At 39.1% G+C, this 26,064-nt stretch overlaps 1 protein-coding gene across 5 annotated transcripts in view; it reads left to right on the forward strand.

The window, feature by feature from the left end:
* LOC131044306 (phosphatidylinositol:ceramide inositolphosphotransferase 1) overlaps nt 1–17,939 on the forward strand; it is a 90,467-nt gene extending 72,528 nt beyond the window's left edge. For all 5 annotated transcript variants that reach the window (XM_057977607.2, XM_057977608.2, XM_057977609.2 and 2 more), the window contains 7 exons: nt 15,149–15,220; nt 15,406–15,466; nt 15,571–15,673; nt 16,719–16,814; nt 16,982–17,031; nt 17,156–17,286; nt 17,501–17,939. In XM_057977607.2, the coding sequence (XP_057833590.2) occupies nt 15,149–15,220; nt 15,406–15,466; nt 15,571–15,673; nt 16,719–16,814; nt 16,982–17,031; nt 17,156–17,286; nt 17,501–17,581 (594 nt within the window). In that variant the 3' untranslated portion in view covers nt 17,582–17,939. The remainder of the gene's footprint in view (nt 1–15,148; nt 15,221–15,405; nt 15,467–15,570; nt 15,674–16,718; nt 16,815–16,981; nt 17,032–17,155; nt 17,287–17,500) is intronic.
* Nucleotides 17,940–26,064: the final 8,125 nt, after the last annotated feature.

The raw sequence follows: 26,064 nt of genomic DNA on the forward strand, positions 1-26,064 counted from the left end.
GTACTAAACATGGAGAAGGGGTAATAGCCTCTATGACAGGAACACCACATTATAATATTTTCCGAGTTAGAGGAGTTTTGAATGGGCAGCGTGTAGTTGTCATGCTTGATAGTGGTTCTACTCATAATTTTATAGATGCAGCCCTTGTGGAAAAATGTGGATTGCAAACTGAAAAACATGAAGGTTTTGATGTTAGAGTAGCAGGTGGAACTTATTTGTCCAGTACTCATAAAGTTCCTAAATTGAGTATTACTCTTGGCAATTATACGCTTACTGATGATTTTTATGTGATTGATTTGGCTGATACTAATGTTGTTTTGGGCATTCAATGGATGGAAACATTAGATGAGTACACTCAGAGTTTAAAAGATTGAAATTTTCTTTTAAGATTGATGATAAGAAAGTAGTACTTCATGGTATGTCTAACGGTGGTCCTAGGATCGTAAGTGCTAAAAGAATGGAGGCTATTTTGAGACATGGAGATGTGGCATGGTCATCACAATGTTTAATCTCTAACAAGGTATCAGGGTTTGAATCTAAACATTATCAGGATGGTTTGTTAAAAGTATTAGATTCACATAATCTAGTTTTTAGTGATATACCTCTAGGAGTTCCACCAGACAGAGGGTTTGAACATACCATTGAATTAGAAGGTGGTGCCAAACCCGTTATCACAACTCCTTACAGACATCCTAAAACATTCAGGGATGAAATAGAAAAGGCAATTAAAAAATTGTTGGATATGGGGCATATCAGACCTAGTTCTAGTCCTTTTGCGTCATCAGTAGTACTGGTCAAAAAGAAGGATGGAACTCTTTGCATGTGTATTGATTACTGTGCTCTTAACAAGAAGACAATAAAAAACGGGTATCCAATTCCTTGAATTGATGAATTGTTAGATGAATTACATGGTGCTGTTTATTTTTCTAAAATTGATTTGAGATCAGGATATCATCAAATTAAGTTAAGAGATCAAGATATTCATAAAATTGCTTTTCGTTGTCATTATGGTCATTATGAATTCTTGGTTATGCCGTTTGGTTTAACAAATGCTCCAGCGACATTTCAGTCTTGTATGAATCATACTTTTAACAATTAGTTGAGGAAATTTTCGCTAGTTTTCTTTGATGATATATTAATTTACAACAAAACTTGGGAAGATCACTTGAAACATATTGATATAGTTCTTGGTATTATGGAATCTCAATCACTTTATGCAAAGGCTACTAAATGTGAATTTGGAATGACAAAAATTTTGTATTTAGGGCATATGATCAGTGCTACAGGTGTACAGGTTCATCAGGATAAGATAAGAGCTATTTTGGATTGGCCATTGCCACGAAATCTTATAGATTTATGCGGATTCTTTGGATTATGCAGTTATTACAGGAGATTTGTTAGAGGTTTTTCACAGCTTGGGTGACCATTGACAGATCTTACCAAAAAGGGGGCATTCCAATGGACTGAGGAAGCACAACAAGTTTTTGAGAAACTTAAAGAGGTAATGAGTTCTTGCCCAGTACTTGCACTTCCAGATTTTAATCAGCCTTTTGTCTTGGAATGTGATGCATCTGGTGAGGGAATAGGAGCAGTCTTAATGCAAAATAAACATCCTATAGCCTATGAAAGCAGGAAACTTAGTAACCTAGAGAGATTGTATTCTATCTATGACAAAGAAATGTTGGCAATCATGCACACATTGGCAAAATTTAGACAATATTTGGTTGGTGGCAGATTTGTACTAAGAATTGACCATAACAGTTTGAGATATTTCTTGGGACAGAAAGACTTGAATGACAGGCAGCAAAAATGGATTAGTAAGATCCAAGCTTATGATTTTGAAATTGAATATGTGAAAGGTAAAAACAATGTTGTTGCAGATGCATTATCTAGAAGGCCTGAAATAAATGCATTATCTGTAGTCATAGCTGATTGGAAATCTTTATTGCTAGTTGAATATTCTAAGGATTCTTTTGCATGTGATTTGCTAGATGGTAATATACAAGATGATAAATATAAGGTTGTAAATGATGTTATCGGTTACAAGGACAAGATTTACTTGATTCCAAGTTTGAAGTTGAAAGAGAAAATCCTCCAATCAGTGCATGATATTCCTTTAGCAGGGCACCTCGGGTACTTCAAAACTTACCGGCAGATAAGGGAACAATTCACTTGGAAGCTAGGTTACCGGGTTCGCCTCTGGGCCCCCCTGGTACGGGTCCGGGTTCGACTGGGTCCGTGGTATGAGTCCGGTTCGACCTGGGTTCGACTAGGGTTCGAAAAACCCAGAGTGGGTTCGACCAGTCGAACCCGGGGTCGAACCCAGTCGAACCCGGGAGGCTGGGCGGCCCGTAAAGTCAAAAAACAATGCAAATTTAATTTTTTTTTCAATTCCGCCTTGTAAAAAGTGAAAGTTATAACCTAAAAAATTAGAAAATTAGACGTCTTAAAAAAGCAAAAAATTGATGCACGCCATGGAGTTCCGTATGGGTTTGAAGGTTGTGATTTGGTGTTGGCGACGGGGGCGCTGCCCCTCGACCCCGCCTTGTACCGTGACAGGGAGCGCGCCCTGGGCGCTGCCCTGGGACCCTACGAGGGGCGCTGCCCCCAGACCCCCACAAGGGGCGCTGCCCCTTGACCCCGTTGGGGGCGTTGCCCCAAACCCCCATTAGAGAATCCATTTAATGATCAAACTTTAAATTGTTGAAAGTTGAAACAATGATACTTGAATATTTTATCATTTTGATATTAAACTTGATGTATATGATGTTGTTATGGTATGATCATGATGCTATGATTACAAGTTTATGTTGGTTTTGTTGTTTATATGATGCTATGTGACATGCTAATCTTAATTCATGCTTATAGGTTGCATATATATATAATTTACATGTTTTTGTACTAACGAACCCAAATGAACCCAAACCCCTTTTCAAAATTTTGCCGTACCGGCGTACCGGATTCTTCGAACCCGAACCGGTAACTTAGCTTGGAAGGGACTAAAAAATGATGTCCTTCGTTATGTCAAAGAATGCATCACTTGCCAACAAAATAAAGCAGAGCATACTTATCCTGCAAGTCTATTGCAGCCATTACCTATACCAGAACAAAAATGGGAAAGTATATCAATGGATTTCATTACAGGGCTACCGCGATCTCAAGGTAAAGATTGCATTTTTGTTGTGGTTGATAGATTAACTAAATTTGCACATTTCTTATCTATCACTACAGATTTCACAGCTATCCAGCTCGCAGAACTGTTCTTTCGAGAGGTGTTCCGTTTACATGGTTTACCGAAAAATATAATCAGTGACCGAGATAGCAGATTTTTGAGTATATTTTGGGGGGAACTGTTCAGACTGACAGGTACAGAGTTGAATCACAGTATGAGTTATCATCCACAAACCGATGGACAAACAAAAATAGTAAACAAGTGGGTTGAGGGATACCTTCGTAATTATGTATCTGGACATCAGAAAGCTTGGGCTCGTTGGTTATATTTGGGTGAATACTGCTATAATACTACATATCATATATCTATCGGTATGACTCCTTTCAGAGCATTATATGGGTATGATGCACTATCTTTTATTGATCTTGCTTTTGATCAGAGTAATGTTCCCAAATCTCGTGATGTGCTTCAGGAATGCCAAGATATATTGAAAGCACTTAAGGAAATTTGCAATGTGCTCAGAATCAACAGAAAATTTATGCAGATAAGAAGCGTGTTGAGCGACAATTTGAAATTGGAGAATTGGTGTATCTCAGACTACAACTTTATAGGCAGTCATCCCTCAAGTGTAGTGGGGTTGAGAAATTGAAGCCTCAATTTTATGGGTTGTACCAGGTGGTTCGAAAAGTTGGTGCAGTGGCATATGAATTGGATTTACCTGCAGAAAGCAGAATACATAATGTATTCCATGTATCTTGTCTCAAAAAAGCTTTGGGTCAACAGGTGACAGTTTTAGGAAATCTACCACCACTGGATGAGGAAGGGAAATTAGAGATGATACCCGAAGTGATTTTGGAGACCCAAGACAGGCATTTGCGGAATAGGACAATCAAGGAATATCTCATTAAATGGTAGAATTTACCATTGGATGATGCTACTGTTTTCCCTCACGGGTGAATACTTAAAGCATAAAGTACGTAATGTAGAATAATGCCATAGATATCAGACAAGTATCAGATATGTTATTCCATTCATAGTCGTTGTCCTTTTTACAAGCTACATTCCAGAGTATATAAAGATGCCGAGGGGGTGCGAGCGCCAACCATCGCACGGCAACTGCCACCCCTCGACTGCCAACTAACCAACACAATTACAACTTAATTAACTAGTTTTATTTCCGTGTACAATATTGCCGCCAACATCATCCCCCCCCAAAAGAAAAGAAGTTGTCTCCGGACGACTTAATACAAAATAGAGATGACATTAAACAAAATTGCTAACGCTAGTTGAGCCCGAAACTTATACACCTGCTGCGTCCCTACCCGAAAACCCTTTTCTGCTACCATCCGATGCTCAAGTGCGGAGTTCACCATTATTGCTTCCTTCAACATCACAGTCCTCCTGAGCCTAAACCAAACTTGTCTGCAAAACACACGTTTCAGTCTCAGCCTCCACCAACTGCTACTCAAATGACACTGTCTCCCTAGCCAATTTGTCCTCGATAGCCACCCGCGCTGCCCTCTCGGCATCCAACTCCTGGGTATGCTGAGCTAAGTCTCACACTAGTATTGCCTCCAACCTGGTGGTCAGCTCCTCCCGAGCCCTCTCTGCATCCACCAAGGCAACCTCACATCCAGTCGAGACATACTCCAAGTTCCTCAAAGCATACCATTCCTGCCTAGAGGTGGCCACAACCTGCTGGCACAAAGGCTAGGAGACACCTCAAATCCTCCATCACACTCTCCAAAGGCTAATAACTGAACTGAATAACTCCCTGCTGTCATACAATTGCGCGGACTTGCAATGCCTTCCCTCACCAATGCTTAGCTTCAGGCTTCCTTCTCACAATACGGACAACCACAACACTTACTGTGACATCTCTAATGCCCTTCGCCCAACTCCAACAAGTGTACTGTAGCTCAAAAATAAACTGGGGTCTGGGGGCAGTGCCCCTAGCGGGGTCGAGGGGCAGCGCCCTCGCGGGGTCTGGGGCCTAGAGAGTCGTTGGCTCGGATCCCCCGTCTCTGGGATCGCCCTTCATCCTTCTCGGTTTTCCTCGCCCAAGAGTCTCCCGCGTTGGTCCCGTGCCTCTCAAGTCGCCTGCCCGGCCTCTCGAGTGCCCTTCCATCCTCTCGGGTCCCCCTCCGGCCTCTCGGGTGTCCTTCCGCCCTCTCGGGTCCCTTGCGCGCTTCGTGTGGTAGGGTTTCAATTTGGACCCATTGGTGACAAGTCTATTTTCAATGGCTATCCGAAGACCTGGAACCACAAATTCTACGGGGACCACGGCCTCCTTCCCGTACATAAGAAGAAGAAGAATAATAAAGATTTTGAAAGCTGCGGCCTTCCACATAGGGTTCCAATCGTTGTCGACACGATTGATCTTCGGATTATCTACGTCACCGAAGTTTGGGGCGTCTCCCTTCCAATATTCTATGTATTTTGGTAGGCACACCTCCTCTGTTACTTGCTCTGGTTCCTCTTCTTCGAGCCTGTAGCTCTGGAATATTTCATAATCCTCCATGTGCCAATGGAAGAGCCCGTTCAATGACCCTGTCTCATCCTCGGAGCACTCTCCTAGTTTGAGAATCCCTTCGTCGTTGGGCTCCCTGCAGCCCCGTCCTTCGTCCCTCGGGTCGCCTTTTCCTTCATCCTTCGATTCCGAAGATGATGCCAGTTCCTCGTCAACAACCTGGGTCCTCAGATCAATGGTGTACTTCCGCCCCCCTTTTTCCATAGAAAGGGTATTCTTTTCCCAGTCGTGGTTCACCTTTTCTATAACCAGCCACCCTCTGCCTAAGATGGCGTCGTACCCCTTCTTCTTGAGTGGGATTACTACAAAATCTAGTATGAAAGGTTGCGTGCCGATGGTGACCGACTGGGCCATCAGGGTGCCGAGTGGCTTGATGCCATGCTGGTCTGCACCTACCAAGTTGAACGTGGGTGGCCATAGTGTTGGCTTCCCCATCTTCTTCCACGTATCCTTTGGTAGTACATTCACCCCCGAACCTCCGTCCACGATGGTGTATTTGAGGATAGCCTCGAGAATTCCCATCTCTACTACAGCAGGATGCCGACCACTATTTAAGGCCAACAACATTGGGTCAGCCGAGGGGCTGACCGGAACTTCCGCTCGTGTGGCACGCAAAGGTGCCTGCGCGGTGGTTTGTATGGAATTAAAAATGGCGGTTCTTAATTGTGGCATTGTTTCTAGAAGGTCCTTTACCCTTATAGGTACTTCCATCTGCAGTACTTGCCCAATGATGTTATTTTCCGCTTCTGTACGAGATGATGTACTCGCCACCTCGTTGTCCCGTCGTTCGACCGTCATCTCACATTCAATATTGGCCTTTGCCTCCCGTAATCTCTCCTCCGTACGGGGGTCGAGATTACTGGCCTTTTTCTTTTGGGCGCGGGTGATCGCCAGTACTTCTTTCTCACCAGTCTTCTCAGCCTTCTCAATGTTGAGGAGATTAACCCCTGCCTGTGGGCAATTTGCGTCCTCATGGTCGCCTGGCCCACACCATCGGCAGAGGTGTTGAGGGGTGGCTTCCTTCCTACAATCACGAGCGAAGTGCCCCCACTGATTACAGGCCCTACATTGGATAATTGGCCGGCCCTTGGCGTCATATTGGATACGGCTTCCGTTATTGTTATTGTTGCTATTCCTTCCGCTGCCGCGTCTGTTGTCCCGGTAACCTCTAGATGATGCCGTTGTGTTGGTTTGCTGGGCCGTACCCGCTGGTGCGGATGTTGTGGCTTGTTCCGTGAACAACACTTGGCTCATTTGCTTACTTCGGGTTTTCATGTTGTATGGGCACTCCTTGGTGGAGTGTCCCATCACTTGGCAAATCTCGCAGAATGCCTTCTTCGGGCAAGTACCCTTTGTGTGCCCCTCCTCTTTGCACTTAGTGCACCATATGTCCCCTTGGGTCCGACTGGTGCTTCTCACTATTTTGAATTCCCTCCTCATTTGCTCCATGTCTTTCTGGAGTGCTTGCACCCGTTTGCTAGCCTCGCTTTCGCTGCTGCTTTCCTGTGACGAGTCATCCTCCTCGGACGAGCTATCCTTCTTCTTCTTCTTTTTCTTTGATGTCTTGGTCTCGCTCTCGAGATCCATTGCTCTATTGTATGCGTCTTCGTACGATGTAGGTGGAACGATTTTCATCTTCTTTCGGAGGGAATGCTTTAGTCCCTCCACGAATCATCGCTTTTTCAACCCATTTGTTGGTTGATTCTCCATTTTTCCTAATAGTTCCTTCAGCCGTCGACTATAGGCTCGGATAGTCTCATTCTTGTTCTGCTTCGTTCCATAGATCTCGGCGACTATTTCGTTGTCATCTCTCAGGAGGCGGAACTCTATCCCAAACTCCTTCAGGTCGGGCCATGTGCCAACTTTGGCCTTGTCCATATCTGAGTACCAGTCTATGGCCACTCCCCTTAAAGTTGCTGGGAACTGTGTTACCCATTCGTTTTGGTCGGTAACACCGTTCGCTGACCATATGGTTTCGCACGTTCGACAATGGCGAACGGGATCTTCCTTCTCGTTGCCGTTGAACTTAGGCAACTTCTGTTTACTGGCCATCCCACCGCTCGGTCTCGCTCCTTTGGTGCCTTGTGTGCTTGTACCTGGTGATCCTCTGCCTCCGCCTCCTGCACTTGACCCTCCACTCGTGGGTCCTCCGGAGAAGGTTGTTGACCTCGAACCGAACAAATTGTGTCCTGTACGGTACCCTTGTGCTCCCTCGACACCGTTGGCTGTACTGTCACCTTCGATCGTCTCCCTCAGGTTGTCCTCCGAAATGGACAAATTCTTTAGTACGCCTCTGGTAGCGTCGATCAAGTTTAGATTTCACCTTGTTTGTTCCACCAACTCTTTGCGACTTCTTACCCTACAGTGGTGGTATTCAGGCGAACTGTAGAGGTCGCGTTAGACACCCTCTGTGACTCCTAGGTTCCCTTCGGTCAACCCTACGACAGTGTAGAGATTGTACTTCTCTCCATCTATCTCTGCCTCCGCAACCTTCGTGACACCTCCTGGGTTCCCTTCGAGCAACCCCTCGGCCAATCGTCCCTCGGCAAGCTGCCTTAGCCTACGCCTTCGTTCTACTTGCTGCTCCATAATCAAGGCCCTCTACGCGACCTCCCACTCGTCCGTTTCTGTTTTTTTATTTATTTCTATCTTTATTTAATACATTGGGCATAAATCACTTCCGTACATAGCAAGCACACGCCATGTACACACAAAAAAAAATAACTTATATTATTTTTCCTTTCGGCCACAATTTATCTCAATATTGCGTCGGGATTATTACAGGGTTCAATTTCCCCTTTGCCTCTTGCCATCACGCTTTGCGTCCCACGACGATTGTTTCGTTTGCGCGTCGTCGGCCTCTGGGTTAATCTCACCGACGGGTAGGCCCATCGTGTCTGTGCGCCATCCGCGTTTTCCGTTCCCGAGTACATCTAGGCAACGGCGCCAAATGTTTTCCCTCTCGGGTGAATACTTAAAGCATAAAGTACGTAATGCAGAATAATGCCATAGATATCAGACAAGTATCAGATATGTTATTCTATTCATAGTCGTTGTCCTTTTTACAAGTTACATTCGGGAGTATATAAAGATGCCGAGGGGGTGCGAGCGCCAACCGTCACACAACAACTGCCACCCCTCGGCTGCCAACTAACCAACACAATTACAACTTAATTAACTAGTTTTATTTCCGTCTACAATATTGCCACTGACAGCTACTTGGGAAAATGAGCAGGTTCTTCAGCATCTTGGATTGCAGTTGCTTGTGGGCAAGCAACATTGGGCAGGGGAGACTGTAACCCTAATAATTAAGTTGCGAAAAGTAAATTTGAAACAATATTAATTATTTTATATTAATATTCCAGCCATAGATTAATATAAATAATTAATAATATTAACGCATTGGTGAATAAAGTATTAAACACCGTAATTATCCTTAACTATTAAGGTAGTTTCCTACGGGAAATAATAAACCTTCTTATTTTGAGAATAAAAGCATGGCATTGTAGTGGATGTATATGCCTGAATAAAAAATGATTTGTTATCAGTGTGAAAGATACACATTGAATTGATTCAGATTGCCTTTTGTCAGTTAACCACTGGCCTATTGGATGCAAGATTTCGGAGAAGAACCATGTTGGATCGAAGCAACAGAGTAACTAATGGAGTGAGACTTTGTATGTGTTGCGGGCACGTGTATTTCTTTACACACGAGACTATTACAAACCACTAGAGGCTAGGTGAATACGACGCACTTTTTATTCTGTGCACCACCAGAGACTAGGTGAATTCGGCACACTCCTTCTCCCCTGTCCCGTAACTTGTTAACGGATGCAGCGCAGGGTTGTTATCGCCGTGAAGGGAAGCCGTGATCCTCGTGTAGAGGTAATGGAAGTATCACCAGAGACGATGCAAACCATAATGTTTTCATGTTCTAGGTTGGGGCGTGCAAGTTGATTATCCAGTGGGACTGAGTGCGGGAGAACTGTTGGCGACTATCGGTGTCTCCGTCTGCATTAACCATCGGTGAATGAATGGTTAACCGTAGGTGAATGAATGAAGACTCTTGGTAGTATTCTGCAATACGTTTGGCACCAACGTGAATGAACAACCGACAGTCACAGCGTATCTATCAGGTGCACCATATAAAGAAATTCTTAACCCATTTCCTGATGGAATATTTTATCAATTGATATCAACTTCATTGAATAATGATTGTTCAGTTTCCTGTTGGCAATTATTATGTTTATCAACAAATATGAAAGTAGAATTGAGACTGTGTAATAAACAATAAAACTGTTTAATGTATACCAATAATCCACCGGCTGTGTTGAACCATATGTGTCTGTTATATCCTGGACATAAATCTATCTGCAAACCGATCTTAGTTAAGGAATTTTACAAAACACTTCGTTCACACCAACAGTTTGTTGTCTTGAAGTTCCATTCTTTTCCAACCCTCTTTGCTATACAAAAGTGGTGATAGAAACTGAAATAATGTATTGTTGTTTCTGCAATTTATCCTGAGTGAATTTGATGTTTGATGCTCACTTTGACAAGTAGAATTTCCATACTTGCTAATTCAGGTGGAGTTAGTTTCCTATTGCTCTACCAACTATGTAAATTTCCAACAATTTGAAAGATGCTCAAATAAAATGTTAGAATGGATGCCATTCCAAATTGCCTTGGTTTTGCTTACTACAAAACATTCCTATCAAAAAAACATACAGGTACTATGAAGAATATGAAGGGCAACAGCTTGCTTCACCTTGTGATGATTCCAACTACTAACCAAGAAGTTATGGAATGTGCATGCTACAATAGCATAAATATGTAATTGAACTTGTTGTCCATCAATTATGATGTCCCTTTGACCCCTTGAAATTGCTTCTTGTTTGGAGTTCCTACTCTTCATTAACGACTATTCTTCACCATCCTTGATTAGACACACTTCAGAAGCAGTGAGATAAAACATGAATACATAACCTGTAGAATGATTGAATTTTCTACCTTTCTTGGTGGTTTGTAGCCTTCCCATGCTTAATCTCAAGCTGTCTTTCCTCCTCGTGCTTGCCTGAGTGAGCTTGCTGCCTTTGCTTATTCTTGATGAGTGCCTTTCACCACTTACTTGATTTAACCATCTGGGATTTAACATTGCCCTTCTCGTTCATAGTAGGCCTGCTATCCCCTTCTCATTCTTGATGTGTGGGTTTCTTGCCTCCCTGCTTGCTCAACAAATGTAGTTAGTTTGCTTGTTCCAACAACTGAAAACATAAATCAATTTGAAGACACCTTTGGAGTGCTATTCTATGCCTATACGTATGAATGCAACTCAACGTTCTTTTCCAATCATGTAAATGGTGAATTCAAAAGTCAAATGAAATTGACTTACCACTACTCGCTTCCATTGGTCATGAAGACACATACAAGATTTGTTCACTCCTTTATTCTTGTGCTTTTGTAGTCTTTTCTTTTCCTTTTGATTGTGGTTGTCATTTCTGGGTGAAGATGTGTTGTGCGAATTGCACACCCATCCCCGTCTTGGACAGGGACCCCCCGGTTTGTGCCTTTCTGTCTTCGTGGAAGAGGAAGGGGATATGAAGGGTCAAATGCCGCTAAAACCAAATTCGGCCTCATGGGGCTGTTGTGACGTATTCACACATCGCCCCATAAATGGGACCCCTGCTTTTTACTTTTTGGGGTTTGTTTTTCTAGTTTTTTTTTAAGGTTTTGTCTGTTAGCCTTTGCATGATGAGTGCTGTCAAGGGAGTCGTTGGGATGGTAGGCTCTACTTGAGCTAGGGTGAGTCAATAGGGCCCCAAAATTAGGGTTTCTTTGAGAGTCTTCCTTAGGGCCTGGTTTTGCTCTTGTTGCTCATTGTGTCTTGCTTGGTGAGTGAATATCATCCTTGAAGGTCTGAGTTAGGTCAAGTTGGTGAGTGATGGAGTCTGGAATGTCATCTTGATCTTCAAATGCCCTGAAATTTGGCTGTCTAGAATGTCCTAATCCTGAAATTTGACTAAGTCTGGAAAACTGAGGAATCCTCCAAAAACTAAAAGTTGCAAAAATTGGCTAGAGGTCCGAAATTGCAAAAAGTTGCAAAAATGCCCATAAGGTCCGAAAATGCTAAAAGTTGCAAAAACTGGCTAGAGGTCCGAAATCGCAAAAAGTTGCAAAAATGTCCATAAGGTCCGAAAATGCTAAAAGTTGCAAAAATTGGCTTAAGGTCCGAAAATGCTAAAAGTTGCAAAAATTGGCTTAAGGTCCGAAAATGCTAAAAGTTGCAAAAATGCCCAAAAGGTCCGAAAATGCTAAAAGTTGCAAAAACTGGCTAGAGGTCTGAAAATGCTAAAAGTTGCAAAAACTGGCTAGAGGTCCGAAATTGCAAAAAGTTGCAAAAATGCCCATAAGGTCCGAAAATGCTAAAAGTTGCAAAAACTGGCTAGAGGTCCGAAATTGCAAAAAGTTGCAAAAATGCCCATAAAGTCCGAAAATGCTAAAAGTTGCAAAAACTGGCTAGAGGTCCGAAATTTGCAAAAGTTGGCAAAAGTGCCAAAAGGTCCGAAATTCACTTAAGTCATCTAATTTCGGACCCTGGGGCTGAAATTTAAAAAGTGAAAAAGTTGCAAAAAGTGCCCAAAGGGCGGAATTTGGGCCTTTAAGTGAAAATCTGAAAAGTGAAAAGTTGGCAAAAATGCCCCAAATGGCCAAATTCGGACCTTTAGCCAAAATTTGAAAAAGTGAAAAGTTTGCAAAAAGTGCCCAAGGGCCGAATTTGGGCCTTTAAGTGAAAATTTGAAAAGTGAAAAGTTGCAAAAAGTGCCCAAAGGGCCGAATTTGGGCCTTTAGGCCAAAATTTGAAAAGTGAAAAAGCTGGCAAAAATGCCCCAAATGGCCAAATTCGGACCTTTTAGCCAAAATTTGAAAAAGTGAAAGTTGGCAAAACACTCCAAAATCCCAAAGTTTGCAAAAGTGCCCAAAATCCCGAAATTCACCATTAAGGGGCGAAATGTCAAAGTTTTTAAAACTTTTCGAATGCCCCTCTTGCTCGAAATTGCCAAGAACAACTAAATTCACAGGAGTAAAGCGTTAAAACTTGGGAAATTTTCAAATGACCCTCCAGGCGTTAAATTTTAATATTTGTTAAATTAAATTAATTAAATTTTCAAATTGATTTATTGAAATGAAATTGATCGTTCGTAGGTCGCAGGACGTCATTAGAGAACCAGGAGAAAGACCTGACACGCAAATCGAAGAAGGATCGCAATCAAGGCCAGGCATTGAAGACTGGAAAAATAAAAAGATGTGGGAAAGCGCTGGAGGAGCGCGAGAGCAACCAAACATTGGGAACCGTGCCATTGAACAAAGATGAAGTCCACCATCGGGACCAAAGACCAAAGAACACTCTGAATGCTGCAAGTTTATGCCTTCTCGAGAAAAAGTACACAGCTAGATTTAATTCCAGGAATTCAATTTCTAAAAAGTTGAAATTGTTTTATTGTAAAACTGCTTGTAGGTCCCACTCAGATATTTTGAAAGAAAGGGGAAACAAGTCAGTTGTGGACAGTTATGTCCAACTGCCAGATAGACTCAAATTGAAGCCAAATAGTGGTAGGTAGTTGAAATTGTGGTTGAATGGATGAGTGAGAATTTAATGGGCATGGGTTAAGGCTGCCAGCTTTTGGATGGCAAGTTGCAGCCCTTGGATGCAGTCCATCCTAGCCTTCGATTCAAAATTGTAATATCTATAAAAGGGAGAGGCCTTTCTTTTGTAAAGGGTTAGATGGTTAGATAGTTAGAGATTGTTAAATAGTTAGACTCTGCTGAGAGAGTTAGATTTTAGAGTTAGAATAGGTTAGATTTTAAGCAGTAGCATAGAGATGCTGCAGAAATTGTTGTAATAGGCAGCTGAAATCAATATATAGACATTGATTTGGTGTTTATTGTCTTGTTTTCATCCTGTTTGCATGGTTTCTCTCAGCATTTTAGATAGATCTTTTTGTTTTGGGTGTGCAAGTATTTGATAGATTCAGGCTCATACCTTTTGTATGGTTAACTTGAGCCTTTAATTGTGCTTAGTTCAATTGCAGATGTCCGTCTGAGCTGCGCAAAAATTGGGTGCTTAGCCGTGCATCTCCAGTTTGAAAATCTTCCAAGTCCCTTTGAAGATTGCACTGTTCCTGCAAGGTTGTGAGCTATTTTGGTCAAGCAGGAATTGGTTATGTTGAATCCATCTACCCGCATACCCGTGTTGTTAGTTTTAGATCCCCTAACCCTTTCCTTTTGCTCTTTATTGCGTAATTCGAGAATCGCAGCAGACCAGCTTGTTGCAAATTGTAAGTCCCCTTGTGTTTCCAGCAAAAACACATCAAACCACTGAGTAGTCCCGCAGTCAAGACCTGACAATCGAAACCTTGAGGTCGTCCCCATTGATCAAAGAAACAGCATTAGGGATTTCCTTATCTCAAGAGAGGATAGGATACTCAGCAAGTTTATTCTATTCTGTGTTGGTCGGATGAAGTCGCAAGTTCAGCGATTTCAGACACGTCAACAAGATGTGGATGCAATCTCCAACATTTCCCATCTCAAGGCCCATTAATCTTACAACGAGTACAAAAATTGTTATAATTGTAATGTTCATGTCAAGTGGTTTCTTATCTTCTTGGAGTATGTCTTCTCCTCTTTCTTGTTTACTTGAAGAGGGTAGTTTTCTTTTTCCTTAGTTTTGAAAGGGTTTGGGCTCCTTAATGGTGATTCTTTTGCACATGACCAAACAATGTTACTCATAAAATGAAATTGCTGCTTTATGCATTTATCAGAAACAAAACTGTCACACACAAAAATACATCTTTAAACAGATTGGTCGTTTTGAAATTGCCACTTAACAATTACAAAGCTACATCTGTGTTGTGGACGAAGTGCTGTAACTTATGGAGGCAATGGGTTTTCCATACAAACTCAAAATTGAGTGCTTTTTTTTAAAAGTGCAGAACTTATCAAGAGCAATCCAAGATATGTAATAATAATAGAACTCATGCTGAAGCATAACTCACTTTTCACTCTGTCAAAGTTGACAATATTATTGTTAGTAGTAACAATGCACAACATGTGTCAACTTTCCTATCTTTTGTTGATATTGACACATCTTGGGAGTATATAGAGTATTTTGATGACTTTCTTGGATCCTTACAGATCATTTCCTATGGGTTATTTTGTAGGTTTGATTAGGGTTCATTCTGCCAGATCGAGTTTTAGTTAACTGGCTCTTGGATCCAAATTTCTGAAATGGGTACACAAAACTTATGGCTTAGATAGCCTGAGAAAAGAATGATTGGAAAACACATAAAGACCTTTGTCTTTTAAAGTGTTGATGGTTTGTGTCACAAAAATATATATAGATGATTTGACCACGCAATTTTGTTTCTAACATTTCATTTGATTTCCAGGTTTCACAATTCTTGAGAGTTATCACATTCATGTCAACTCAATTGCCTGGTCCTAATTATCACTGTCGTGAGGTAATTCCCTTTGTTCTTTCTGTACTTGTGATTGTTTTAGATATCACAGGTTTACTGATGCTATTGACATACTCTTTCAGCCATTTATGTGAGTTTTTATATGCTTTATATGTCTATTGGTCATTTATATCTGTTCTATCTATGCCACTTGTATTATTAACACCCTTATGTTCTTTGTAATACAGGGTTCAAAACTTGCTCGTCTTCCTCGCCCTGATAGTATACTCGAAGTACTTCTGATAAATTGTAAGTTTGTATATCATGAGCTTGTGAGTAAACGTTATCAAAGAATGCTTGCTTATTTAATCTCAGGAGATTTAAGATCTCAAATTCATGACCTTATTACACAGTTCCACGTGGATTTATCTATGGTTGTGGAGACTTAATTTTTTCATCGCATATGATCTTCACCCTGGTTTTTGTACTCACCTATCAAAAGTACGGAACAAAAAGGTAAAATAACTTGTTTCTTATGCTTACTGTACATTAACTTTTAAGCTTTATTTTTTGTTATTTCACATCATTATTTGATAGTTTTTTTAATAAAAAGGGTAAACGCTTTTGACCAGAGCTATGAGCCGGTGAGGCCACAAAAGGGGGACCTCAGCCCACATGAACACTCAGCAATAACACCCCAGTAGGGGTTTGAACCTTGGTGGCAAGAATCACAAGACCACAATTTAACCATCACACCATGCCATTACTGGCATCATTATTTTATAGTTGTTCCTATGAGTCCTAAGGGATTAGTTATAATCATTTTTCCTGTATTATCTGCTTTATTTATCCAAATTCTTTTGTTGTATGATCAATGATGTAGAGTTTGTTATGCGCCAATTATATATATTTGCAGCAGGTGCAGAAATATCTACATACTGAATAAGAATATAAATAATAAAGTATGAGAAAAGTGGATATTTATGATAGGGTTGATTGGGTTTTTATGAGTCAAGGGACTTGTAAAATCTGTTTCCATCGAATTTTGGAATGATTGTGGGGATGGGTTTTGGGCATTACAAATTTTTTCTCAAAATTTGGGGATGGTGGGTGGGGAAGGTGGTGCAAATATAATAATATTTTTGAAAAATTAATTGAAAAAACATAGTAAAGGAAATTATAATTGATCATTAACAATAAGTAAATAAAGTAAATAATAATAATTATATTACTATTTTTTTGTTAGAACTAAACAAATGAGACTTGGACTTGACAAGGGTGACCTGACTCGAGACTCGGGACTCGAAAATAATTTTCGGCACAGACTTTGCCAAGTGAAAAACCCAAGAAATTTAGAGATTTTTAAGGATTTAAAACATGTTTTATGTACCCTTTATTAAATAAACCTTAAAGACACAATAACATCATCAAATTAAAGCTAATTTGATCACATACACAAGTATACATCGATCACATAAGTATAAACACAAATTGTCATTTAGGAAATAGCACACTTAGTCTTTGAACTTTGATCCTAAAAGTCTCTTTTTAAGTTTTGCAGGTGGATCAAACAGATAGCTTGGTTGGTGGCCATTATACTCAGCCTTCTGATAATAGCTTCTCGCAAGCACTACACTGTTGATGTTGTTGTTGCGTGGTGAGAGAGATGGTCCCTGCTATATTTCCTTATTGTACATGTTTTCTTCTGATATTTCTTTCCTAAACACCTATATTTATCATTTGGAACTGCATGACTTCAAATTGAAGTTCAAGTTTAATTTATTTTAGACATTGTTTGTTATTTTTCTTGTGGGGTATATGTAGGTACACTGTTAATCTGGTGGTCTACTTTGTTGATCGGCAGTTGCCAGAAGGTTTATCTTCCCTATTGCTTCCTTGGATTATTGACTTTCAATCTAGCTTACCTACTAAACTTGGCGCTTAAATAAATTTAATCATACAGAGCTTTTGGCCTGAGCTTATATTTTACACTTGCAGAAGTGATGGAACGGTCTGGTCCTGGTGGTTCACTACCCTTAATATCTATAAATGGCAGAGACAAAGACAGCAGAACAAAAGAAGAACACCATAAGCTCATGAATGGAAATTCTGGGGATTCACCTGATAGGGTATGTGAGTGGTGTATTTGCTTGGTTCAGCATTTGATTTCTTGTTATTATTCATTTTGTGTTTCCATCTTCATCTTGCAGTTAGTAATTTGATTATGCATGGTCAATTTTATGATTATCTGTGTTACTGATTAATGTACTGTCGTTAAAAATTGAGATTCATAAATTTATTAGTTAAAAGTTTTATTTGAACTTCTACAAATATATATTACAGAGGCAGAGGTCCCAGGTGAATGGGAAGTTCCTTGAAGACGGAAGTCCCATTGTTTCTGAAATCATCATTAATGGAACTTGAAGAGTGTATTTGACATGTCATTTATGTTTGGGAAAGTGCTCAGGAAGCCGTGGATGCAAATTTCCATGTGACAAGCTGATAACTCTTACCCTTCAATCACCAGAGTAGCAGGTGACAAGAAATACTGCATATTCTGATATGTTTATTTCTAGGAAACGAAGGTTTCCTTGATGATGTGCATCTTTGGCTTCAGAAGCTCCAATGAGTTAAGGCCTTATTTGCAATTTGTATTTTATTCTGCTACTGGGTTTTGGGTCTTATGTGTTAACGTTTTCCTTTATGCTTTATAAATTATTTTATGTAAAAATGCATTTTTTTGAGCAAAAGCTAGCATTGGTTAAATGCTCATTCTTCTTCACAGATATGCATGATTATTTCTAGTTTTGTTCAATTTGTATCTTCTAACTGTTAGAACTTTGTATTAATGGAAAGTACTTTTTGCTTTTTCCCTGATTAATTGTCATTTTTGTTGAAAAATATGTAGCAATGGTCGGATGACTCTAATCGTTCAAATATCTAATTGGCCTAACGGCCTTAGACATTTGTATGATAAATTCTTTTATTCCTACCCTTGATCGTACTTCACTGAATATCTGTATTCTGATCACAGATAACAATATTATATGATGATTGATTTGCTCCATAATCATCTATATGACAATCGGATTATACATAGTATCGATTATATTTGTATATCGATTAGCAAGTGCGATGATTAAATGTTGTGAAATATCCCAGACCAATTTTTTCAATTTTTCAATTACAAAGAGTAATGCAACACACATCCGTTAGGGTTAGCACTTAAGCCAAAACGATGCGGAAAACAACTCTAACCAAGAATGTACACCAAGATCCCGGGTTGGGCAAGGCGTGAGCATATGGTCAGAGGGTCTTAAAGCATTCTGAAAGTAACTCTAACCAAGAATGTGCCCAAGATGGACTAACATATGGTCAAAGGATCTTGGTGCATGCTGAAAGCAACTCTAACCAAGAATGTGCCCAAGATGGACTAACATATGGTCAGAGGATCTTTACAATTACAACTGCTGAAAGGAAAACTCGACACCAAGCATGTGCTTTCAAACCCAGGGTTGGAATGGAGATGCTAAGAACTTAGAAATGGAATTAAATGTAAATAACAAGCGTGAAATGAAAATGAGAAGAAATGCTGCCAGTACTGCTGTTCAGCTTACAATATGATAGTAAATGCTTGCCAAGATCATAGGATTAAGACTTTACAATGCTGTAACAATATAGAAGGCTCTCCCGGGCTTAACAAAAATGATAAGTCCAAGAATTTCTACTCAAGGATCAATCTTAATATTCTGATTTATGACAGACCTGCACGTGAAATGCTTAATCAGCAACACATGGAATCACTAAAATACTCATTACTCTCTCCATACTAGTCCGAATGACCCAAAACCAAAAGCAATGGCTTCCTATGGAGGCGACCCAACCAATACCAAGAAATCAGACATTAACCCAACAAATTATTTATCACAAACCCCAAGGCAATTTCCAACAGTGATGCCAGGCAAGCATGGCGATTCTTCTCTATAAAATTAAACACTTAATATTAGAATCTGCAAATTTGCACAAAGGAGCGCCCAGCCAAAACAAGAGGAAATATGCAATACCCAGAATGAATATGTTTTTATTTTGAAATATATGAGTGAAACTACAAATTTGACCTGCTAATCGCGACTCCCGAAAATGAAATGAAATGCAAATAATTGAACTTCAAGCACAACTCAAGCTACAATGCAATCCCCACTACAAACTCTCACAGCTACACTAAATCACCACTAGTTGCTATCTTTCAAGCAAGAAGCAATTCCAAGGCTAGGAGGCATTCATTCCTCGAAGCAACCCCAATAACATTCCGGCAGAGTAACATTACAATAGACATAAGATGCCAAATGAAGGGAAGAGGCCTCCATTTATAAGCTTAACAAGGGATCTCTAGAGGCTTCTAGAAAGTGCACCCTAATTTCACATTTGAATTTTCCTCCAAGAGATGGCGCCACTTTTAAAAGCTTAATTACCCTTTATTTTAATTCACTTCTCTTCATAAAGTTGGCACCCCTTTTCAAAAGCAAGATTTTAGACCTTAGGAAATATTAAATCCCTTCCATGATGCGTCCACCCTTGAAGACCACCTTTTGAAACAACTTGAAGTGATGAAGCTAGGCCAAGGGGTCAACTTTAAAATATAACATTAAAACATAACATTATTTAAATGAAATGAACTTATCTCTCCAAAAACATCCCAAGGCCAAAAGTGACGAAGCCAACTGAACCAACTGAAGAAGAGAACCAACTGTGTCGAAATAATCAGGACCACTGCCAGAAATAGAATTTACTAAAAATAGTAAATTCCAAAAAGTGCTCGGAACGCAAAGCCAGACATACCACTGCAAAGCCCTTTGAAAACCCAGAAAGAATCCGCAATCCAAACTCTAATTCACGAGCAACAACAATTTCCAAAATTGGAAACCCTAATTTCACCCATCGAGTAGCCTACGAGTCTCCGAAATAGGCCATCGGTCAACTGAAACATTACGCCTGAGAAGGGGACATTACATGTTGTTTATTAAATCATAGTATCGGTCACACTAATTATACCGATTACAAATTATTTGATTAAACATTGCTTATTATTATCGATGGTTATCAATGGTCATTGCTCCACATAGGAGTCATGACTGTATGTGGAACCATGTCGGTTCCACATAGAGCTATGACTCTATGTTGACCATAGAGTGCATATATCATCGGCTCTATTCCATTCGATTGATAGACAAGAGGTTAATATTATCAAGTGCAGTCGGTCGGTTCCACATAGAGCTATGACTCTATGTTGACCATAGAGTGCATATATCATTGGCTCTATTCCATTCGATTGATAGACAAGAGGTTAATATTATCAAGTGCAGTTGTTATTATTAAGAGTACAGTTGATATCATTGTGGCATAAGTGAGCGATCTGCAATACACTAAGTTTGTGATATTGTGGAGAATATTGTGTGATCTACAGTTACATAAATAATATAATTCAAACTGTGAATAGTTCGATATATATAGTGTAATCAGCTTTAAAGGAAATCCTGATTCATATATACTACTGTGCATATAATTCAATATTACATTGCAATCTGAAAATTTATCAAGACATTTGTAATCTATATTATATTCTGTAGTATAGTATTGGATTAAACCTAAGTGACTATAAATTTGAAAAATACCATATATATAAATCTGATCCAATTTTAATTTTGTTCCAGTTTTCACTTCCAATTATGGAGTAATTACCCCGAGTGTTGATAATTATCTCTTCCAGCATTAATTTTACTAAAGTGGCAATACAAAGCAAATAAATTGAGACAATGTAGAGCATCATGGATGTTTGAGATTGCATGGTACGATACATTTGCCAGATTCCATTGCAACGGTCAATATTTAAAAGTACATTGAACAGAATTTATTTAAATTATTATTTAGGAATATAAGAATGTGTGAAGCAATGGGGGACCTGTCAACTTAAAAGGTTCTATGAAAATGACAGATTGTGTATTATTATCGATGGTTATCAATGGTCATTGCTCCACATAGGAGTCATGAATCTATGTGGAACCATGTCGGTTCCACATAGAGCCGTGACTCTATGTTGACCATAGAGTGCATATATCATCGGCTCTATTCCATTCGATTAATAGACAAGAGGTTGATATTATCAAGTGCAGTCGTTATTATTAAGAGTGCAGTCGATATCATTGTGGCATAAGTGGGCGATCTGCAATACACTAAGTTTGTGATATTGTGGAGAATATTGTGTGATCTACAGTTACATAAATAATATAATTCAAACTGTGATTAGTTCGATATATATAGTGTAATCAGCTTCAAAAGAAATCCTGATTCATATATACTACCGTGCGTAATTCAATATTACATTGCAATCTGAAAATTTATCAAGACATTTGTAATCTATATTATATTCTGTAATATAGTATTGGATTAAACCTAAGTGACTATAAATTTGAAAAATACCATATATATAAATCTGATCCAATTTTGATTTTGTTTAAGTTTTCACTTCCAATTATGGAGTAATTACCCGAGTGTTGATAATTATCTATTCCAGCATTAATTTTACTAAAGTGGCAATACAAAGAAAATAAATTGAGACAGTGTAGAGCATCATGGATGTTTGAGATTGCATGGTACGATACATTTGCCAGATTCCATTGCAACGGGGTCGGTGTGTTTTGAATTTCTGAGATTCTTAGAGTGACTTTTTGTTTTAGGATAACCGAGATTATTGATCTTAGACCCACAAATAATTAAGTGAATGTGCTGGCTCCATTGTAGATTAAACATACCAAATTGGAGTCACAAATATAGCTAAGGAATGTAAGTTACCTTTAGCATGAAAGTTTTCTTTTTCTCGAGCACTAATTGACTTCTTTATTCTATCGTTGAAGCAGCCACATGTGGACATGTCTGTAATGCTGAAGTGGACAAACTTAGTCTATTTTGAAATTTCTAGATTCTTCATAGGAATTTTTTTTGTTTAAGATAACTAGGAATAGAAACCTTAGATATGCGAAAATTTGAGTGAAAATGTTGGCCTCAAATGATATTGTACCAATAAAATTGGATCCAAAACTAGATTGAAGGATCTTCATCACCAAGGCACAAAAGCCAATTTTTTACTTTACCACTTTATGTCAAGCACTAATTTGCAGTAGTCTAATATAAACTTATCTAAGCAACTACACATTGTCACAGCAACAATGATCTGAGCTTCCCAGCATTTGCCATGTTAAATTGACTTGAGCTTTTATTGGCACCAATTGTTGATTAAAATGACCTGAGTTTTGACTAGCAATGCTAAGCACAAACAAATGCAGTGCAAAGACATTGCTTCCTTTTGCGATTTTGCGCACAAAAAAACATCAACTCCAGATCATTCAATCTCAGTCAATCTCTTCTCCAACATAAATGACATTTACAAACTGAGTGCTCCTCTAAACTCATCTCTTCAAAAAAGATGCAGATTGATCAAACCTCATTGAAATCATCTCTCATCGATCTTTAGGGTCCAAGCATTTTTTTCTCAACTAAAAGTGAAATACATTGATCCTTGTGTATCAATTCCTCAACCGTGGCAGAAATGAAGAAGACAAAGGTGTATAGAAAACAATTTGTCAATACGAATTCCGATAATTTGGTTATAAGAATTAGTATCCAACAACAAAGATTCAGTTATTATAATTTTTTGATACAAAGGGAATCAGTGGCCCAGTGACCTGGTGCCCGCTTAGAAGGTGTTGAAATGTGGGGCAAATCCTAGTAACCCTGTGGTCCTGCCTATAGAGGTCCCACTCGTGTGGGGGGAGGGGGGAAGAGAAGGGGACAGGGAGGCGGGGAGCCAGCATGTTAATTTTGTTTCAAACTCATAACCATCATCTTTGTATTTTAATGGCTTGACCATCCAGACTATTATGCCAAAGGGCACAAAGAGGTCAATTATCCTTTTAATATTCTCCTCCGTATTGGCTCACACGTTCCATTCAAGCTTTGTGGGTTGTTTCTCACAATGCAATGATGTATCACTCCTCTCTTTCAAGTGCATATTTGTGATGTCCCCAAACCAAACAAGCCAACAAGGAAGCTCCTTATATTATCTTTACCAATGAAGATACTTTACGAACGAATACACAATGACCAAGACAGCCAATCTCCATGTATGCAGCGATCCATAATATCAAATAATATCTACCCATGTATTTGTATGCATAGCTATTTGATTAAAGAGTAGCAATTCAATGGAAGGATAAAACAGAAATAATGAAGAACATACAATGATTAAACAATTGAATGTGGTGGTCAGAACATTATGCTTATTCAGTTTAGACAATCAATTTTATGTGAACGACTTTGACAAGGCAACGATGGTACTGTTTCAGAATTTACAAGACGATAAGCAGCTACTAAAATAAAGGATGTGAAAATTATATTCACGAAGCAATGATGAAGAGTTATTGTATGACTGTAACCAAGATAAAATGTATTATTTTAAAGAAACAACTAAAAGACAAGAAACATAGTTAACACGGGGTGGCATTAAGATGCTGACTAATCATTCAAGGGGTGCGTTTTAATTAAGTGACTAGTTGACTACTCTTTAAAGATGCATTTTGATATTCCCTATAGGTGCGAACTAGTCTACATAGAAAGATACGATTTTGAATGGTGTATGTTTACAAACAATTATTATGTGGAAGGTTAAGGGCAGCGATTAGGAATAACAAGTACGATTTGTATAAGTAACCATTATTCATGAAGAGTCACAATTAAGGAAAGGATATATCTATTCCAGATCAAGAGACACAACCGCTTAGTATCATGACATATTTAATAAGGATCCCACACTCTTTGGAAACTTATTTTTATCTCTTGTATCCTTTATTGGATCTGCTCGCAGAGCATCAGCCTATGGGAATAATTCGGTTGCATAAATCAAAGGTATCAATTAGAGACAGCACCATTGTTGCAAGTGTAAACCAACTACATTAGAAATGGCATCATTACCATTGTTGCAAGTGCATGTCGACCATATTTGAAACAGCATCATCATCATTGTTGCAAGTATACATATTCAGATCTGAAATAGCAACATATTGTTACAAGTAATATTAACATCATATATCCACATTGCACATTTTCAAGGATTGTAATTAGAAATAGCAATTCATCGTTATAGGCGATTGGAAGACAAAATAGCATATTTTCCATTGTCAAATCAGACAAGGCTAACATCAAGATCACCCTTGCATAATTGTATCAGTTTATATTAGATATGGCAGTGATCAACATTCAATATACATATATCTTTCTTTGAATAATATTATCATTTATATATAATCTTATCAATTGCACAGTTTAACATTCAAAGTGGTATAATAAATCATAATTCATAGTGATATTTGAGACTTAAAGGAAAGAAGTCTCTTGCAATTCATCTTTGCAAGTTAATTGTCCCTATTTCATAAGGGGACATTACAATATTGCAGGTTGAAATAAAAACTCAAGATCTAGAGATTATTTCAAAGGAGATGCAAAGAACTATAGTAATGACTCTTGCAATCTACCTAGCTCAAACGTTTAGAGGGACTGGCATTATAATCCCGCAGCTTATCATGTCTTCTCATGGTGTTTCATCAACTCTCAAAGATTCCTTGATAGTTCAGAATCGATGCAACTATGAGTGGCATGATTTCCTTTTGTTTTCTTGGATGTAGCATTAGTATCTTCTTTCCATTCCTAGAGACTGATTTGTAAGCAAAATTTAAACAAATGATATCTTGACATCCTTATTTAGTCAAGGGAGGGTAGTGATATGAATGTCAATAATGCTGCTAATTTTCAATAGACCCTAAGTGATTACAGGGCATGCATATAACATTAATGGAGTGGTCTCATTTATTAGAGTAAAACCATTGTATCTTAGGTACCAATCATTTACACCTAGCGTCCCCAAAATGGTCATTTCAATTCGGTGCTCTCCTAGTTCAAGGGATAGGCAGTACGCACATTGGTCAAATGAAATCCAGATATCCTTATTAAAACAAAGGAGGGTAGTGATATCAATATGCTGTTATTTTCAATAGAATATTAGTTTGCAGGGTTGGATGGGCACATATATTAGGTCATTTGAAAGACACTCTTCATATCCTCAGCTCTATTGATAGTTTTGCAATGTTGTCACCACATCATTTGACTTTGTCAATAATTTACACAATTCCATTAACTATTCTCATTATGCCGAGAGGCGTTCTTACAGCCACAACACGGAGAAAAGATTGTGTAGACAAAACTCAGACGTGTTTTAATGTGACGTGCATTTCACTATCATTGGCGGTTGAAATCTGCACTTAAAGAAGGTAGGGCGTTACATGCAACCGCAAACTGACGGTATTGGAAGAGTCGCATAACTATTCATGGAATTCTATCATTATTTAAGATATGTTCAATGTAATAGACGCAACATTATTGTTGCGTGAAGATTTTTTGGCTCAACAGGCAGCCTCAAACACAAACCCTAGATGTTTCCATATCCATTCATGAGAAAAGATCTATCAGAACCTGCAGCCAATGGAATTTTGGAATAGCTTTGGCTGTGGGTCGCCCAAGCTTTGCTGCTGTTCTAGTTGTAGCTCTCTGCTTTGTGGACCTTGCATTGGCATTTAAGATATCGGAATTGAAATTTTAATCTCTAGCTATTGATTATAAATGTCTTTTTATTTGTGGTTTTGCCATGATAGTGGTTCTTTGACAAGAATGAAGTGCCTGATTTTTCTTTAATGGTGCTCTCCTATCATCTGGGTTTGCTAAATCTGATTTGCCCTACATGGATTTTATTCAATTCTTCTTGAGGTTGAAGTTCTACACATGGTTTTGCAATTCACATTTTA

The sequence above is a fragment of the Cryptomeria japonica genome, chromosome 6 (assembly GCF_030272615.1).
Source record: "Cryptomeria japonica chromosome 6, Sugi_1.0, whole genome shotgun sequence".
NCBI classification, from domain to species: Eukaryota; Viridiplantae; Streptophyta; class Pinopsida; order Cupressales; family Cupressaceae; genus Cryptomeria; species Cryptomeria japonica.